The 19,407-nt window shown below is 41.1% G+C and overlaps 1 protein-coding gene across 2 annotated transcripts in view; it reads left to right on the top strand.

The window, feature by feature from the left end:
* Positions 1-18,008, top strand: part of LOC106570060 (sialidase-1) — a 30,495-nt gene extending 12,487 nt beyond the window's left edge. The window contains exons 6-8 of one of the 2 annotated variants that reach the window (XR_001320609.3): positions 73-297; positions 16,739-16,800; positions 16,963-18,008. Coding sequence is in view for 1 of the 2 variants with exons in the window: in XM_014142008.3 (XP_013997483.1) it covers positions 73-293 (221 nt within the window). In the remaining variant the exon portion in view is untranslated. Of the gene's footprint in view, positions 1-72; positions 6,574-16,738; positions 16,801-16,962 lie in introns of those variants that run through there. The other variant, XM_014142008.3, reaches the window with a different exon arrangement.
* Positions 18,009-19,407: the final 1,399 nt, after the last annotated feature.

The raw sequence follows: 19,407 nt of genomic DNA, 5'->3' as shown, positions 1-19,407 counted from the left end.
TCCACCCTCAACCTTTCTGTCCCTCTCGCTTTCTTTCCCTCCCTCTCTGTCTGTCTCCTTCCTTTCTTCCAGGGGTCAACCTAACCCTGCGCTGGTCTCTGACCAATGGCACGTCGTGGGAGAAGAAGGCCGTCCAGATCTGGGCGGGGCCAAGCGGCTACTCCAGTATGACATCACTTACGAGCGGCGGCGCAGAGGACAGGAAGTTCATTTTCGTCATCTACGAGAAAGGCCACAAGGACTACTATGAGACCATCTCCTTTGCCAAGATCCACCTCTACGGTGGACTGTAGTAGAGTAAGGCTGGGGGGGTGGGTACTTGGTAGAGTCTGCTTCTAACCACTGGTCCATGGTCAGGGCCCCTATTCTCAAAGCCTCTCGGAATGCTGAACTAGGATACATTTTGCCTTTTAGTTCATAATGGACTAGATTATATAGACGGGGGACCTGATCCTAGATCAGCACTCCTCCTCTGAGATGCTTTAAAAAATATATATATAATACCAAATATTTTTATCCATTTAATAGTTATGGTTAGGATGAGGATTGAGGAATGTCATCTGTGGTTAGGGTATTTCATCTGTGGTAAGGGGGAGGATGTTGAAGATTCTTTCAAGAAGGAAGGAGGACTTATTGGACTTTGCAGCACAACTTTATTTTGATAGGTGAAGGGAGACTTGGAGAAATCCGAACTACTGCTGTTGTATGGCACCAAGAATGACAGGTTTGTGCCACTTTATCCTAAGGTGGACTTTTTAAATACATCATGATTTTATTCATTAGGGCAAAACGTAGCAAAAACCTTTCGCAACGGAAAATGGAAATTTGCTTTTCTTTATTGGATAAGTTCAGGTAGTCCCTCCCTGTTTGTCTGTTTTCCTCGATTTGGTGCCTAATGTACATTTATTAGTATGGCCCAATCACAGGTGTCCCGTCCTTTACTGAAGCTATGGTAGTCTGTAATGATTGGTGGTATGTTGGTGTACGCTTCCTGTCTGGGGCTCCCATAGCTGAGGGAGGAGGAAATCCCCCACTCACATCTTTTATGTTGTGATGTGGGGAAGGAAAAAGGTTTGGGTGGGGTATGCATCTCCAAGCCATACAAATATTGGGACAGACTTACTAAGCATTTGCAACTGTGCTATTTCCATAGGGCAAAAAACTAGAACAAAGAGTAAATATCTAGGTTTAGAGGAGGACCATTTTAACGCCGTGTAAATCTAGCTCCCATGCATCACAGCCCATAACAGAATGGTTTCACTTTCAGAATGGATCTTGCCAACTTTTGGCATGAGAGAAGTCTATGATGAGACAATAGTTTGTGAGGGAATGGACCTGTAAAGGATTGACTTGTGTCAGAATATGACATGCACATTTTGAATCCCTTTTTTTTTAAAATTATTATTATATATTTTTTTTGAGCCATGGAGCCAGGGATCTGTCATTTAAATGTAATGGAAATCCCCCTTGTTGCGCTATCAGTTGAACATTTATTAAATGTGATTGTGCCTCAACTCAGTACCTGGCACTCCCCTTGTATGTGAAACAAAGTGACAATTTACCTCTGGTTTCTATAGCATATTTGATCAGTCTCATCTATCTAGCACACTTCTGTCCACAGCAGTTGTAGTTGTTTCTCTCAGCTCACCTGGATGCAATCTGGATGCATGGCAACTCATTGTGGCAAGAAGTTTAATTGCCGTATGTTATGGTCTTTAGGTCCACTTGATTTTGTATTTTATTTTGCATATATTCTTCTGTTACTGTAAGACTACATATCTTACGAAGTTTATTATTCTGCCTTTCCTGAAAGTGTAACTTCAATAGAATGCTTTCAATTCATGTTTGAAGCTAAGATTTGTGGTTTTAACATTTTCAGATGTGTTTTTCTGATCAAGACATTGAATTCCAATATAAATAGTGATAAAGGGAGGTGTGAGTGTGATGTGTGTCTGAGTACAAATATGATATTCTGTATGTACGTTTGGATATTGTACTGATATATTTCCAATTAGTGGTAAAATATCAGAACTGGGCTGCCTGTTTAAAAGCAGCCATTGAACTACAGTATGTGGAAACATACTGTTGTAAAATCGTTTCAGATCTTTACATTTTCTTAAGCCTCTTGTCATGTTTTGGCATATCCCCTGGTCTGTAGATCATGTACTGTATTCTGTACTTCCCTGAACAGTTTGCCAACTCGTGTTTCATGCTGTGTGTGTGAGCACTAGATTCAAATTGAGCTTTTGGAGCAAAGAAATTGGTCCATGATAAACACAGTTTACGATGTAAGACGACAGATAGATGTAAGATAAGGTTATAAAAGAGAATACTGCAAATATCAATTTAACAGCTCTTATTATCTCTGTCACATTCATAGAAGTAATATATGTTGCCTTAATATGATAATGTTGCCAGAATCTTATAGTAGAATCCCAAAGTGGGTCTTCTAAAATGTATTGTGTTATGCATTAAAGCAAAATTATAATGGGGAGAGAACAGCATTCATCATTACTGAAGATACTTATTAATATCGGCAGTGCTTCAAATGCATTCATAGACATGAAACAAGTTATTTGAAAATGAACCGCAATGAAGGGGAATTATTTTCCCCTAACCCTACCACCCCTACCATAATAGGAGTAAACTAATGGACAACAACGCTTAGGCTTCTACTTCCAGCTTATACATACTATATACATTTTACGGACACAGTATATTTTACATTGGTTATCTTTTTTTTGTTTTTAGTCCCATCCTTCAGCTACCCTCAACCCCTCCCATCAACCCTGAAGACCATCCAGTTTTGATTTCTATTTGCCATATATTTTTCAACTGTGCTGTTTCACAAAAGTTCTCAAAGTATTCAAACTCCTTTTTCCACATTTTGTTAGGTTACAGCCTTATTCTAAATTTGATTAAATATTTTTTCCACCCCCTCATCAATCTACACACTACCCCATAATGACAAAGCAAAAACAGGATTTTTGCAAAGTTATTGAAATATCACATTTACAAAAGTATTCAGACCAGGGGCGAAAATCTGATATCAACTTTGGAGGGGACAATTACATGAAATTTTCTCGAGCAATTCCTGAGGGGGACACCAAAAGTAGTGCTGTAACACAGCTTACATTGTAATATGGTAAATGTATATTGAGGAACCAAAGAAATAAGGTGTTTGCCGTAGTCCTAACTACCGGTACCCAAAACTACACAACTAATCACAACAGCAATACCATTGCCTTTAACAAATCTTAGTTCAGTCACCAGTTTAAGTTGAGTGGGGGTATCCATGGCATTTTCCAATTATGTTCCTATTTTACAAGTCAAAAAAATTGAGAACCTTTCATAATGTTGCCAAACAAAGACTCAACAAACTTACCTGAGACTCCCTGTCTCTGCCAGTCTGTCCCTGCATATCTGTCCCCAACTCTGCTGTCTGTGTGCCATCTGTTGCCTGCTCTGCCTAATGACATCATTGTGAAACATTTCCATTAGAATTTCATTTCTTTCTTATGAACATTTTATCAACTAGTCTTTGAGATATTAGGCTACTAGGGTTCTTACTATGCGTTTTGGTGTATTGAAAAATACTCTGATGTCCGTCTTTTATTTTTCTGCCATTTTTCTACCTGGCTGGCTGGCTGGCTACACACACACACACACAGTGTGTAGGTTATTTACAGTAGGAGATGGGCTTCTATCATCTTCAATCATTCTATTTGGGCTTCGATCTAAAAGGTAGCTAGCAAATGTGAAACGGATTAAAATGACAAGAGTTGACAGCTGTATGAGTTCACCATTTACACAACATATGCTGCAACCTTTTGTAATTTTAATAGTTTGTTTCATATTGGCTGGCTTCCAACAATAGCTGAATTTGCAAAGCTAGCGAGCACCAATTCAGTTTCAGTGGTGTTTGCTATAATCTTTGCTACCTGGGTTAAATAAAGGTGAAATAAAATAAATAAATAAAAGTTCCCTTGCGACAATTTAGCTTTTGCAACGAGACCATTAAATATATTTAAGACAATGGTAGAAGAGAGTGTAGTTCTGTTCAGTTTGGACTTCAGTTTATCGCTAACCTTATCACAGGGACTTTGAAGCACTAACTTACATCATCTGCATAAATGATCTTGGAATAAATTGACGATAGCAAAGATTCCATCTTTGACGACGCCACATAAATGGAATAGGTACTAGCTAGCTTAATAGTTAATATTTGCGCGCTATCTCTGCATATTCAGCTAGTGTGTGTGCGCGATTGACTAGATTAATCTCACGTCAGTTACGTTCATTGAGTGCCTTTCAGACAGTAGATACGACCCCTCTGTTACCTTGCCAACTAAAGAACTGGCAGTGGATCAAACCATTGTGAGGCAAAGGGTGGGGGGGTTGCAATCTTTTGAAACTTAAAAACGTGCTATTAAGTGTCTATAATCAGCGCAATTGCTTTCATTGCGTATTATTAATATTATTTAAATTACATAGTTATGTTTCAGTGATATATTGGGGGGGATAAATCATATTTTTCCCAGGATGGGGGGGTCGTGTCCCCCCCGGGATTTCCGCCCCTGATTCAGACCCTTTACTCAGTACTTTGAAGCACCTTTGGCAGCGATTACAGCCTCGTCTTCTTCGGTATGACGCTATAATCTTGGCACACCTGTATTTGGGGAGTTTCTCCCGTTCTTCTCTGCAGATCCTCTCAGGCTCTGTCAGGTTGGATGGGGAGCGTTGCTGCATGGCTATTTTCAGGTCGCTCTCGATGTTCGATCGGGTTCAAGTCCTGGCTCTTGCTGGGCCACTCAAGGACATTCAGAGACTTGTCCCGGATCCATTCCTGCATTGTCTTGGTTGTGTGCTTAAGGTTGTTGTCCTGTCAGAAGGTGAACCTTCACCCCAGGATCTCTCTGTACTTTGCACCGTTCATCTTTCCCTCAATCCTGACGAGTCTCCCTTTCCCTGCCTCTGAAAAACATCCCCACAGCATGATGCTGCCACCACCATGTTTCACCGTAGGGATGGTGCCAGGTTTCCTCCAGAAGTGACGCTTTGCATTCAGGCCAGTCTTGGTTTCATCAGACCAGAGAATCTTGTCTCTCATGGTCTGAGAATCTTTTAGGTGCCTTTTGGCAAACTCCAAGGCGGCTGTCATGTGCCTTTTACTGAGTAGTGGCTTCCGTCTGGCCACTCTACCATAAAGGCCTGATTGGTGGAGTGCTGCAGAGACGGTTGTCCTTCTGGAAGGTTCTGCCATCTCCACAGAGGAACTCTAGAGCTCTGTCAGAGTGACTAGGTTTTTGCTCCGACATGCACTGTCAATTGCCGGACCTGATATCAACAGGTGTGTACCTTTCCAAATGATGTCCAATCAATGGAATTGACCACAGGTGGACTCCAATCAAGTTGCAGTAACATCTCAAGGCTGAATTTCGAGTTCCATAGCAAAGGATCTGAATACTTATGGAAATAAGGTATTTCTGTTTATTTTTTAGATATTTGCAAAAATGTATTTGTCATTATGGGGTATTGTGTGTAGATTGATGAGGGGGGAAAATGATCTAATACATTTTTGAATAAGGCTGTAACGTAACAAAATGTGGAAAAAGTCAAGGGGTCTGAATACTTTCCGATGGAACTGTACATTTTAGGGACACAGTCTATTTTACATTACTTACCTTGTTATTTTTAGTCCCACCCTTCAGCAAAACTCAACCCCGCCCATCTACTGTATCTGTGAACAGTTTTGATTTTTATTTGCCATATATTTTTGAACTGTGCTCTGTTTCACAAAAGTTCTGAACCTTTCTATTCTCATAGTTTCTACAGATTGTAAATTAAAGATACAATTTTTTGCTAACAGTATTATGTTATTGATTGATAGACTGACTTTTTAAATCATCCAGCAGTGCTATTTGCAGAGTTAGTTCCAGGTAAATATTGCAATTCTTCAGCCATTCCTCAACCTGCGTCCAAAAACAAGCTACATATGGACAGTACCAAAACAAATTATGTAATGATTTTGTCTCTAAGCAGCAAAATCTGCAGTGCTGGGAGGGTTGTATCCCCCGTTGCAAGAATTTTGTGTAATAATTAAAATTGAAAAACTCAGTTTTGAATCCAGCATCGTTTTGTGTATCAGTTCATAAACCATGGAATGGGTACATCAAATCTTTTCCCAACTATTTTGCAGTCTATATGGCACAGCTGTCAATTTTTGGGTCCTTAAATTAAACTGGTATACTTTTTTTCTTTAACCAATTTTGATCTTTAATGCAGGGCTGACAGACAAGTTCCTTACTTTCTCCCTCTTTCACTTGCCTCTTCCATTTTTGCAATAAGGCTGCAATTGGTTTGTTTTAATTTTGAGTAGAGCAGACATTTCCATATCTTTGTTAGCTGCATGTGTGGCAACTCCACCAGTCCTATTTATGATATCATTTATAAAGATTATACCATAAATGTTTTTTTTTTTTTTTATCAATTATATTTGAGTTTAACCATAATATTTGTTGTTGTAATATTTGTTCTGTCTATTCTGGTGGATTAAACTGAAATTGCAACCAACTTTCTATGGCTTGTTTTAAAAAATATTTTGGAGATAATTTCATTTTTAAGTAACAGAAAGTATCTGAATAAAGGGGAAAAGGCCGTTCTTGAACACGGGTTGAGACATTCTTACTAATCTGCTAGAGAACCAGTTTGGATTTAAGTATTACTTTGGTATGACTGAAGCCTTTAGTGAGAGGTCTAATGCTTTAATATTTAATAATTTCTGCCCTCCGAATTCATAAGTTCAGCAAAAAAAAGAAACGTCCTCTCACTGCCTACTGCGTTTATTTTCAGAAAATGTAATGTGTAAATATTTGTATAACCATAAGATTCAACAACTGAGACATAAACTGAACAAGTTCCACAGACATGTGACTAACAGAAATTGAATGTGTCCCTGAACAAAGGGGGGGGGGGTCAAAAGTAAGTCAGTGTGGCCACCAGCTGCATTAAGTACTTCAGTGCATCTCCTCCTCACGGACTGCACCAGATTTGCCAGTTTGTGGTGTGAGATGATACCCCACTCTTCCACCAAGGCACCTGCAAGTTCCCGGACATTTCTGCAGGGAATGGCCCTAGCCCTCACCCTTCGATCCAACAGGTCCCAGATGTGCTCAATGGGATTGAGATCCAGGCTCTTCGCTAGCCATGGCAGAACACTGACATACCTGTTTTGCAGGAAATCACGCACAGAACAAGCAGTATGGCTGGTGGCATTGTCATGCTGGAGGGTCATGTCAGGATGAGCCTGCAGTATGGCTGGTGGCATTGTCATGCTGGAGGGTCATGTCAGGATGAGCCTGCAGGAAGGATACCACATGAGGGAGGAGGATGTCTTCCCTGTATCGCACAGCGTTGAGATTGCCTGCAATGACGACAAGCTCAGTCCGATGATGCTGTGATACACCGCCCCAGACCATGACGGACCCTCCAAATCGATCCCACTCCAGAGTACAAGCCTCTGTGTAACGCTCATTCCGTTGATGATAAACGTGAATCCGACCATTACCCCTGGTGAGACACAACCGCGATTCGTCCGTGAAGAGCACTTTTTGTAACAAGTTCCAGTAAATTATTTTTGGTAGCATTTCTATGTTGAAAAAATATATATTCCATTCATTTCGCTTTATTATAATAAATTACACTTGAATAAGTTAAGGGTCCCAATCACCCCAAAGCTTGTGACAGTGCTTCAAAGAATCTGTACAGTTCTTCAACCATTGAAAGGTTGTGGAGGTATGGATTTAGAAAAATGTAAGGTTAAAATGTCTATACACAGCATTCGACGGAAACTTTTCCATTATTTTGGTCCCCCCCCCCCCCCCCTCAGGAATACTCACTTAAATGTTTCACCAAATTACAAACACATACAGTACATATGGAATTATCTCAGTTTGTTACAGTACCTCTTTCTCTTCCCATGTTCCATTGCGGTCCAAGTTGACACACACAGGCCCTCCTGTCCAGCTCGCTCCACTCTTACCCTGAGTCCCGTTCTTCAAACCAATCCCTGCTTTTGTCTCGCTATCTAAAGAGTCTTTCACTTGAATGAAAATGTTGTCCATGTGAGATCTGTTTACACTGACTAAAGTGCTGGTGCCATTGGCCTTTGCCCATGTCTTTGTATTACTACTGTAAACACAGGAACATAAAACTCACTAAGCACAGGAAATAAAAGTAATATTCAAAACTCCTTGCACACAGAACACCCAGCTGGTGATGGTTGTTGAACAATCCTTCTACACCAGACTGACATTACCTAAATCCTTCATTCCTATACATTTCAAAGCAATAATATGCTAATCTTTATGCAACACTTTTAACTGCCACCTGTTATAATGTATTTAATGATATATTAACGTAATATTTATTTATAAATACAGTGCATTGGGAAAGTATTCAGACCCCTTAACTTTTTCTAAATTTTGTTACGTAACAGCCTCATTCTAAAATTGATTAACCTACACACAATACCGCATAATGACAAAGCAAAAACAGGTTACATTGTTTTTGTTGCAAATATATTAAAAATAAACTGACATCACATTTACATAAGTATTCAGACCCTTTACTCAATACTTTGTTGAAGCACCTTTGGCAGCGATTACAGCTTTGAGTCTTCTTGGGTATGACACTACAAGCTTAGCACACCTGTATTTGGGGAGTTTCTTCCATTCTCCTCTGCAGGTCCTCTCGAGCTCTGAGGTTGGATGGGTAGCGTCGCTGCACAGCTATTTCAAATAAAATAAAATTGTATTTTGCACTGTGCGGTGGGACAGGTTAGTCGAGGTAATTTGTTAATGTAGGTAGGGGTAAAGTGACTATGCGTAGGTAATAAACAGCGAGTAGCAGCAGCGTAAAAACAGAGGGGGGATGTCTTTGCAAATAGTCCGGGTGGCCATTTTGATTAGTTGTTCAGCGGTTTTATGGCTTGGGGTAGAAGCTGTTAAGAAGCCCTTTGGACCTAGACTTGGCTCTCTGCTACCTCTTGCCGTGCGGTAGCAGAGAGAACAGTCTATGACTTGGGTGACTGGAGTCTTTGACAATTTTTTGGCCCTTTGTCTGACACCACCTATTATACAGATCCTTGATGGCAGGAAGCTTGGCCCTAGTGATGTACTGGGCACGAACGCACTACCCTCTGTAGCGCCAGATGTCGAGCAGTTGCCATACCAGGTGGTGATGCAACCGGTCAGGATGTTCTCGATAGTGCAGCTGTAGAACTATTTGAGAATCTGGGGACCTGTTGTCGTGCCCTCTTCACAACTTTCTTGGTATGTTTGGACCATGGATAGTTTGTTGGTGATGTGGACATCAAGGAACTTGAAACTCTCGACCCGCTCCACTACAGCCCCGTTGATGTGAATGGGGGCATTTTCGGCCCTCCTTTTCCTGTAGTCCACGATCATGTCCTTTTGTCTTTGCTCCCGTTGAGGGAGAGGTTGTTGTCCTAGCACCATACTGCCAGGTCTCTGACTTCCTCCCTAAAGGCTGTCTCATCATTGTCGGTGATCAGGCCTACCATTGTTGTGTCGTCAGCAAACTTAATGATGGTGTTGGAGTCGTGCTTGGCCACGCAGTTATGGGTGAACAGGAAGTACAGGACGGGACTAAGCATGCGCCCCTGAGGGGCCCCTGTGTTGAGGATCAGCGTGGCAGATATGTTGTTGCCTACCCTTACCACTTGGGGGGCGGCCCGTCAGGAAGTCCAGGATCCAGTTGCAGAGGGAGGTGTTTAGTCCTAGGGTCCTTAGCTTAGTGAGGACATTTGTGGGCACTATGGTGTTGAACGCTGAGCTGTAGTCAGCGTTCAATGAACAGCATTCTCACATAGGTGTTCCTTTTGTCCAGGTGGGAAAGGGCAGTGTGGAATGTGTTTGCGTCATCTATGGATCTGTTGGGGTGGTATGCAAATTGGAGTGGGTCTAGGGTTTCCGGGATGATGGTGTTGATGTGAGCCATGACCTACCTTTCAAAGCACTTCATGGCTACTGATGTGAGTGCTACGGGGGCGGTAGTCACTTAGGAAGGTTACTTTCGCTTTCTTGGGCACAGGGACTATTGTGTTGTGCTTGAAATATGTAGGTATTACAGACTCTGTCAGGGAGAGGTTGAAAATGTCAGAGAAGACACTTGCCAGTTAGTCCACACATACTCTGAGTACACGTCATGGTAACCTGTCTGGCCATGCGGCCTTGTGAATTTTGACTTGTTTAAATGTCTTGGTCACACCACCTACGTAGAGCGTGATCGCACAGCTGATGCTCTTATGCATGCTTCAGTGTTGCTGGCCTCGAAGCGAGCATAGAAGTAATTTAGCTCATCTGGTAGGCTTGTGTCCCTGGGCAGTTCTCGGCTGTGCTTCCCTTTTGTAGTCTGTAATAGTTTGCCACATCCGACGAGCGTCGGAGCCGGTGTAGCCTGTTTGATGGTTCGTCAGAGGGCATATAAGAAATCCTGCTAAGCATCTGGGTTAGAGTCCCACTCCTTGAAAGCGGCAGCTCTATCCTTTAGCTCAGTGCGGATGTTGCCTGTAATCCATGGCTTCTGGTTGACGCATGTACATATGGTCACTGTGGGGACGACGTCATCGATGCATTTATTGATGAAGCCAGTGACTGATGTGGTGTACTCCTCAATGCCATCGGAGGAATCCAGGAACATATTCCAGTCTGTGCTAGCAAAACAGTCCTGTAGCTTAGCATCTGCTTCATCTGACCACTTTCTTATTAACCGAGTCACTGGTGCTTCCTGCTTTAGTTTTTTCTTGTAAGCAGGAATCATGAGGACATTCTGGTCAGATTTGCTGAATGGAGGGCGAGGGAGAGCTTTGTACGCGTCTCTGTGTGGAGTAAAGGTGGTCTAGAGTTTTTTTTTTTTTTCCCCTCTGGTTGCACATTTAACATGCTGGTAAAACGGATTTGAGTTTCCCTGCATTAAAGTCCCCGGCCACTAGGAGTGCCGCCTCTGGATGAGCATTTTCCTGTTTGCTTATGGCCGTATACAGCTCATTGAGTGCGGTCTTAGTGCCAGCATCGGTTTGTGGTGGTATATAGACAGCTACGAAAAATACAGATGAACTCTCTTGGTAAATAGTGTGGCCTACAGCTTATTATGAGATACTCTACCTCAGGCGAGCAAAACCTCGAGACTTCCTTAGATTTCGTGCACCAGCTGTTTACAAATATACATACACCCTCACCCCTTGTCTTATCAGAGGCCGCTGTTCTATCCTGCCGAAAAAGCTTAAAACCCGCAAGCTGTATGTTATTCATATCTTTGTTCAGCCATGACTCGGTGAGACATAAGATATTATGTTTTTTAATGTCCCGTTGGTAGGATTGTAGTTCGTCTATTTTATTATCGATTGATAGTGCGTTGGCTAATAGGACTATGGTAAAGGTAGTTTACACTCTCGGCGACAGATCCATACAAGGCACTTGGACCTTCATCCCTGATACCTCCGTCTCTTTCTCCTGAGAATGACGGGGATGAGGGCCTTGTCGGGCATCTGAAGTAAATCCTTCCCATCCAACTCGTTGAAGAAAAAGTAGTCCTCCAGTACGGGTTGAGTAGTCGCTGTCCTGATATGTAGAAGCTCTTTTCGGTCATAAGACACAGTGGCAGAAACACTGTCTGTCTGGTCTCATCCCGTCTTTACTTTCATTAATCTGACAACTCTAACTAACTATAATTGTTACCCGATTTTTAAATGAATCATGTAACAATTAACTCATTAAGATTTGGGGCACCACAGGAAAGGTTGTTTTAAAGAGATACTTATCTCCCGAATTAAACTATTAGGCAGCCTTTCTTAAAGTATTGGTGTCAGAGTAAATGTATAATTACTGGAATTGATTTGGCCAAGTGCATCTGCGCTCTCTATTCAGTGCGCTCTCTGCTTAGCAGCGTCTCTGCCCAGTTTGGCAGCTGCGCTAGTGGGAGAGGGAGATGCCCTTGCGCTTTGCGGTTTACCAGATCTATTTTTTTTGCTGTTTTCTTGATGATCACGGCCCCACACACGATGCAGAGCTGTCGTTCAGCAGCAGATGATGCGCTGTCTGCCACTGACTTGTCATTCCCACTCGCCATCACTCACCGCTGTCATCAAATGGACTCATGCTAGCCACAAGTTCTGACTGAACTCGATTGTCATGAAACGCATATACAGCGATGAGTTTCTCTCCCTTTCATACAAACTTATAACGAGAAGCACCCTCAATGTGTTTTATAGAGGGAAGTGCTGAGGAATAAGTCTCTCAAAACGAACAAATTAATAAAACGACACGTCCTGACCAAACCCAGGGAGTTCTTTCAGAAAAGGGCAGAATGCTTCAGGAAACAGTGCTTCAACAGTGGAAAAGTCAGCCAGCTAGGAAGGCATTGTGGTCATTTTATAACAGGTGATGATGAGCAGAAATAAGGGAGTACTAACTAGCTCTCATAGTAGTAGATGAGTTTCTCTGTCAAACAATCCCCTGGCCTTGTACACAGCTAATAGCTAACAATAGCCAAAGCATGCTAGCTACTGCAACCATAGTAACAGTACAGATGAAGATGAAAAATGATCAGGCCTAATGTACATCTTACTGTAGAAATTATTGTAGAAAACTAGTCTAGGTTGGAACTGTCGCTGTTAAAATAAAATTATCATTTTGATTCTTAATTGGAATAAACTGATTGAAGCAAGATGCTTTTTTAGGCAAACCACACTCACACTGTTCTGGGTTGCTCATCTACAGCAGGAAGCGGTCTTCTGCCTGACTGAGAAAGCAGTAGATGTTCTGGTCCAGTGTGGCACCACATACCTATTCGAGTCAGGGTTCTCAACTCTGACATACTTAAAAAACAAGTACAGAAACAGTCTCAATGCTGATTATGACCTCCGTTTTGCACTGTCAGAAACTGAGCCCAGAATAGACATGCTTGTTGAAAACTTCAACCAGCCACACACCTCTCATTATGACTGTGTGTGTTTTCTGGTATACATCTGTGTGATGTGATCAATCAGTTTATTCCAGTTCAGAATAAAAAAAATTGTATTGTATTTTCACAGAAACAGTTCACAGAAACAGTTCCAACCTAGACTTTCTTTCAACAATCATTTCTACAGTAAGATGTACAGTAGGCTTGATCATTTTTCATCTGTACTGTTACTTAACATTGCACTATCAAAAAGCCTGTGTATGTGTTTTGTTATTCACCTGTGTGATGTGATCAATTAGTGTAATCCAGTTCAGAATGAAAATTGTATTTTAACAGCAACAGTTCCAACCTAGACAGATATGTAAGCGTGTTATTAATGGGGGAAAATAAACATTAATAGATATTTATATGGATATTTAATGTCATTGTTATTGTCTATATTGCATTTGTGTTAGGCATAAGGGAAAATGTTTGTATAGTTGCATATTTTCCTAAGCTTGGGTCCCAGGAAAACACAGAATTTCGAATTTGGGTCCCAGGCTGAAAAAGTTTAAGAACCCAAGCTATAAGGTATATATTTGTTTATTGATGTAATAATCATCTTATTAATCATTACCTCTTATCATATCATCATTCTGAACAGTCGTAGCCATCTTGGATCTGCAAAATCCCCAGCCTTAATCATGATTCAGTACTACACAAATTGGTTTAATTATTTATCTACTAGCTAACTAAATGAGAAAACAGGATAACATACACACTTAATACATGAGAAAACGGTCCCTAGTGGACTGTTTAAAATATGGTGACATGTTACACAGAAAATTAAGAGGGGGGGAGAGAGAGACTTATCGTCAATACATTTCAGAGCTATTCTCACAGTAATCATATAGTTTGCACACGAACCGCCGCCTGTTTGGAATAAGAAATCAAGAATGTATTTACGTGTGAAGGTTGTTGTCGTTTAAGCAGCCAGCTTGTATGGCTCTGCTTGTCCGACAGGGGTCTCCCCTTTCCCGTCTTCTACTGTTGTTCACTCTGGAAGATAGCTAGCCAGCCGTGTTGACGGTTCCCATTGGTGATGAGCGTAGTAGGATAGTCTCACTTGTATTTGCTTTTCTAGATATTTGACTCAAGACAGCTAATCAGCTGTACCAGTGATTGTCTAAGAGGGGAGTTTGTTTTCCCCTCGTGTCAGTATTCAGGATTTGGACCACTTTGGACATGAACTGCAGCTTGCTGTTTTTCTGGTCTAAAGGAAGGTGATTTTATTTCTTCACCTCGTATTGAGGTTCAAATCTGTTAACAAAGGATATTCCTTGGTGGATTTTACTGGAGGGGCAAGAGAATCCTCTGCCTGAAGGTACCACATTCATATGTTCAAACAATAGTACGCAAGTATAGACACCATGGGACCACGCAGCGGTCATACCGCTCAGGAAGGAGATGTGTTCTGTCTCCTAGAGATGAACGTACTTTGGTGCGAAATGTACAACTCAATCCCAGAACAACAGCAAAGGACCTTGTGAAGATGCTGGAGGAAACCGGTACAAAAGTATCTATATCCACAGTAAAACGAGTCCTATATCGACATAACCTGAAAGGCCGCTCAGCAAGGAAGAAGCCACTGCTCCAAAACCGCCATAAGAAAGCCAGACTACGGTTTGCAACTGCACATGGGGACAAAGATCGTACTTTTTGGAGAAATGTCCTCTGGTCTGATGAAACAAAAATAGAACTGTTTGGCCATAATAACCATCGTTATGTTTGGAGGAAAAAGGGGGAGGCTTGCAAGCCGAAGAACACCATCCCAACCATGAAGTACGGCGGTGGCAGCATCATGTTGTGGGGGTGCTTTGCTGCAGGAGAGACTGGTGCACTTCACAAAATACATGACATCACGAGGAAGGAAAATTATGTGGATATATTGAAGCAACATCTCAAGACATCAGTCAGGAAGTTAAAGCTTGGTCGCAAATGGGTCTTCCAAATGGACAGTGACCCCAAGCATACTTCCAAAGTTGTGGCAAAATGGCTTAAGGACAACAAAGTCATTCAACTGTATACAGTTGAAGTCGGAAGTTTACATACACCTTAGCCAAATACATTTAAACTCAGTTTTTCACAATTCCTGACATTTAATCAGAGTAAAAATTCCCTGTCTTAGGTCAGTTAGTAGGATTACCACTTTATTTTAAGAATGTGAAATGTCAGAATAATAGTAGAGAGCGATTTTATTTCAGCTTTATTTCTTTCATCACATTCCCACTGGGTCAGAAGTTTACATACACTTAATTAGTATTTGGTAGCATTGCCTTTAAGTTGTTTAACTTGAGTCAAACGTTTTGGGTAGCCTTCCACAAGCTTCCCACAATAAGTTGGGTGAATTTTGACACATTCCTCCTGACAGAGCTGGTGTAACTGAGTCAGGTTTGTAGGCCTCCTTGCTTGCAGACGCTTTTTCAGTTCTGCCCACAAATTTTCCATAGGATTGAGGTCAGGGGTTTGTGATGGCCATTCCAATACCTTGACTTTGTTGTCCTTAAGCCATTTTGCCACAACTTTGGATGACCCCCCTGAACAAGGCAGTTAACCCAGTCATTGTCCATTTGGAAGACTTTTTTGTGACAGTATTTTGATTATCATGTGAAATATAATGGTACATTTCAAACAAACTCCAGACCATTTTTAACTAAGCAAGTCAGTTAAGAACAAATTCTTATTTTCATTAACGGCCTAGGAACATTGGGTTAACTGCCTTGTTCAGGGGCAGAACGACAGATTTTTACCTTGTCAGCTCGGGGATTCGTTCTTGCAACCTTTCAGTTACAAGTCCAACGCTCTAACCACTAGGCTACCTGCTGCCCCATTGCATTAACAGCCACTATTGCGTTAGTTAGCTGGCCTCTGACATTCATCCTAGCTTTACTATCAACTATATTTATCAGGCAGCTTTAGATGTGAGGGAAAATGGATATATTTGCTAGTTAACCATCTGATACAATTGATATAAATGCCATTACTTAGCTAACTTGAAGCTTATTTTACTCTGGACTTTTACTCTGCCCCCATCCAAATGACATTCATCACTGTTGCAGTTGTTAATATGTATGTATGTTTATTTATTTATTTATTTATATTGTTTTATTTCACTTGTTCCCCACATCCCCTCAATGGTAATTCAGTCTGACTGATGCTCCCTCTATGGTCAGTCTTTACTCTGCTTCCTTCTCAATGGAAATGTATTTAGTCTCCACTGCTACAGTTGTTATTATGTATATAGTGATATTTATATTGTTTTTTTATTACCATTTTCATAATTTTATTTCACATTCCTGCATGTCGGAGCTCAGAGCCTAAGATTTTCACTGTACCCTGCAGTCACAACTGCAACCCTGTACATGTGACTATTAAACACCGAATCTGGATCTCTGCTGGGGAAAAGCTAGCTAACTCCCACCATCATCACTTCAAAATCGATATATTTGCTCTCTATATTTTAAAGATTTGTTACAGACTTTTGAACACTTGTCAAACTACTTCATTCTGCTGCCTGTTTTTGAAGAATTGTTGACTGAAAAGTTTGCAAGAAAAATGCTCCTCCCAATTTCACTGCAAATAGACTACTAGGCTGTATTGGTTGGGTATCATTTGCCTGATGTGCACATTTACATGAGTATTTCATTAGTCTAGTTAGCCAAGTTATTGATTGACTAGGCTCATTGTTATTCATGTTTTTGTTGTTGTATTCCAGGTGTAGAGGGAGTAAGAACACGAGAAAGCAGCATGCTGCCAGACCACCAAAGGACCCTAGAGGTATTACAGTCAATGCTTATTAACTGGATATTGTATGTGAATTGCCCATTTTATATCAATGACAGTAACAAAATGGTTGGATTGTTCAGCAACATGTGCAGTAAATGCTAACACCGCTTAGGTGATGAAAGTTACATAATGTATTTGTCATCTCCCTATCAGGCGACTGCATGATGTGACAAGGGCCTGGATGGCGACCCACATCTGCTTCAAGCTGCCTGAATGAATACTGTGGCCTTCAGTGGTACCTGCCTTTGGTTACAGCAAGAGTCTCCTCATCTCTGTTTCGTAACCATTTAACATGTAATGTCTATAACCACTCAAGTTCATAAAACTGCTAAGAACACAAGAATTGACTTATATTCACTTGTCTCTGGCTTTATTTAGACAGGCAGCCCAATTCAGATTTTTTTCCACTCATTGGTCTTTTGACCAATCACAAAAGATCTTTTCGCATCAATCTTTTTCAGAGCTGATCTGATTGGTCAAAAGACATTAGTGAAAGCTCAGACTTGGGCAGCCTATTTGTCCTATTCTTCAGTCTTGTCTGGGATATATATGTTGGTTGGCACACCTGTGTGATGTCTTATTTACGTTAATACAAATGTATTCACCCTGGATATGAGACTTGCATTGATTTTTGTCACCAAAGCCCCATATATTACCCACCACTGCGACCTGTACGCTCTCGTTGGCTGGCCATCGCTTCATACTCGTCGCCAAACCGTTAGAGATATTTGGAACTCGCATGTGAAAAGGTTAATGTATTGATAACCATCACAGATTGAGTGATAACCAATTTCTGTGTTCTATGTTTGTGCTTTTCTAATAACCAATTTCTGTGTTCATGCAAGTGACTGATTGAATGAATCCTCACTATCAGTATCTGCAATTTGGCAGTATGCCCAGAACCTTGTTTTGAGAAAGGGATATCTCAGTTTCAAGGTCTAAGCTTGGAGAGAAGCCTCGAGGTATTGGTCTGTCACATGAATGAACCAGCATTAGTCAGTAACATGAATGAACCAAATATTAATGATAAATTAATTATGAATAAGCTAAATAATGCCTATGTAATGTGTCTGTAAGCAGTGTATATAAGAGAACTAACAGGACTGCCCCGGTAGAGCTCCTGATCAACATGTGTACTTGGTGCATTGAGTTGGTTGAAACATCTCCAGCGAGTTGATAATAAAGAATTATTAATTTAAGATGGACTTTGTGTGTCCCTGTGTAGAATTTCCACGACACAGGTAAAACAGTGTTTTATCCCCTACCAAACAGCTGCTTTAGACAAGCTTTTATGCATTTTGGTTTGAAGTTACCCTTACTCTGTGGTTCAAGTTATTCTTCATGTCTGTAACGTTGTCCTCACTCCCTCTGAACCCTAAGGCCTGACCTCCCATTGGCCCAGTGCTTCGGCAAAACCTAATCAGTCTCTCTGACAGGGAGTTACTTCAGGAGTAGACAGGTTTATGGTGCATAGGGGTTATCCACTCCTCATATGAATGGAGTATTATATATTTAATAAATATGCATGACCTACTGGCACTGAGATGGAGCACTCCATGTTCCTGCTGTTAGCAGGCCTAAAACTAGATGCAGGGAAATGTCCTGCTTTGGAGTATGGTTGTATCCATCTCCCCCAGGCTCCTGGGAATCATAAGACAAACCTGTATAGAAAAACAAAATAAATAAGGTAATTGTATTTAGGCAATTGAAGTTTGTTTACAAGAATATTCATACTTGTAAACAGACAATAATTCAGGAAAAATAAATGCTTGCAAATCTTGAATGTATTCAAATGTCAAGTCACAAGTTTGTGACCGTTAAGTCTCACATGATACAAGCTTGCGAAATTAAAATGACACATATGCAAATCGTACTTGCGGCCATGAATCTCTTTGTGTAACCATTGTAATATTCATATGTGAATACATACTGAATTATAATTGGATGCATTTTACCGCCGTATCATACTGTGCGGTGATTGGTTAAGACCACCCAGACGGTTAGGTCATGTGCAGTTGATCGTGGTTGGAGATAGGCTAACATGTAGTTGTAGCTAGTTAATAAAGAGTTATGTTAAGAAACATCCTGTAGTTCTGCGTTTTATTATTTTGTACAAAGTGTACAAAACAAAACATGGTGTCAGAAGTGGGATGGTCTTAAAAGATGGATTTTTCTGGAGTTCCTTCACCTCGAATGGACTGGGAGTCTACAAACTTACCCGATGCATGGCGTAAGTACAAACAGCAATGTTCACGGGTCCCCTGAAGGAAAGAGGAGAAGAGGAAAAATGTAGCTACCTGCTCCTCTGGATCGGTGAAAAAGGGAGAGATATTTACAACACATGGACACTTACCGAGGCTGAATCAAAGGTACTGGAAACATACTACGATCGTTTTGAAGCATATGTTGTGCCGAAGACTAATACAATTTACAGGGAGCTAGCGAGTCTTTTGAACAGTTTGTGACTGAGCTGCGTCTGCTTGTGAAAGACTGTGATTATGCAAACAAGGATGAGATGGTCAGGGACCGTATTGTATTTGGAATACACTCACCACGAGTGAGAGAGAAACTTTTGAATGTTGGGTCTGAGCTAACGCT

This window comes from Salmo salar, chromosome 14, assembly GCF_965601325.2.
Source record: "Salmo salar chromosome 14, fSalSal1, whole genome shotgun sequence".
Lineage (NCBI taxonomy): Eukaryota > Metazoa > Chordata > Actinopteri > Salmoniformes > Salmonidae > Salmo > Salmo salar.
The sequence above is the reverse complement of the archived record's forward strand: the minus strand, read 5'-3'. Positions and strand labels throughout refer to the sequence as shown.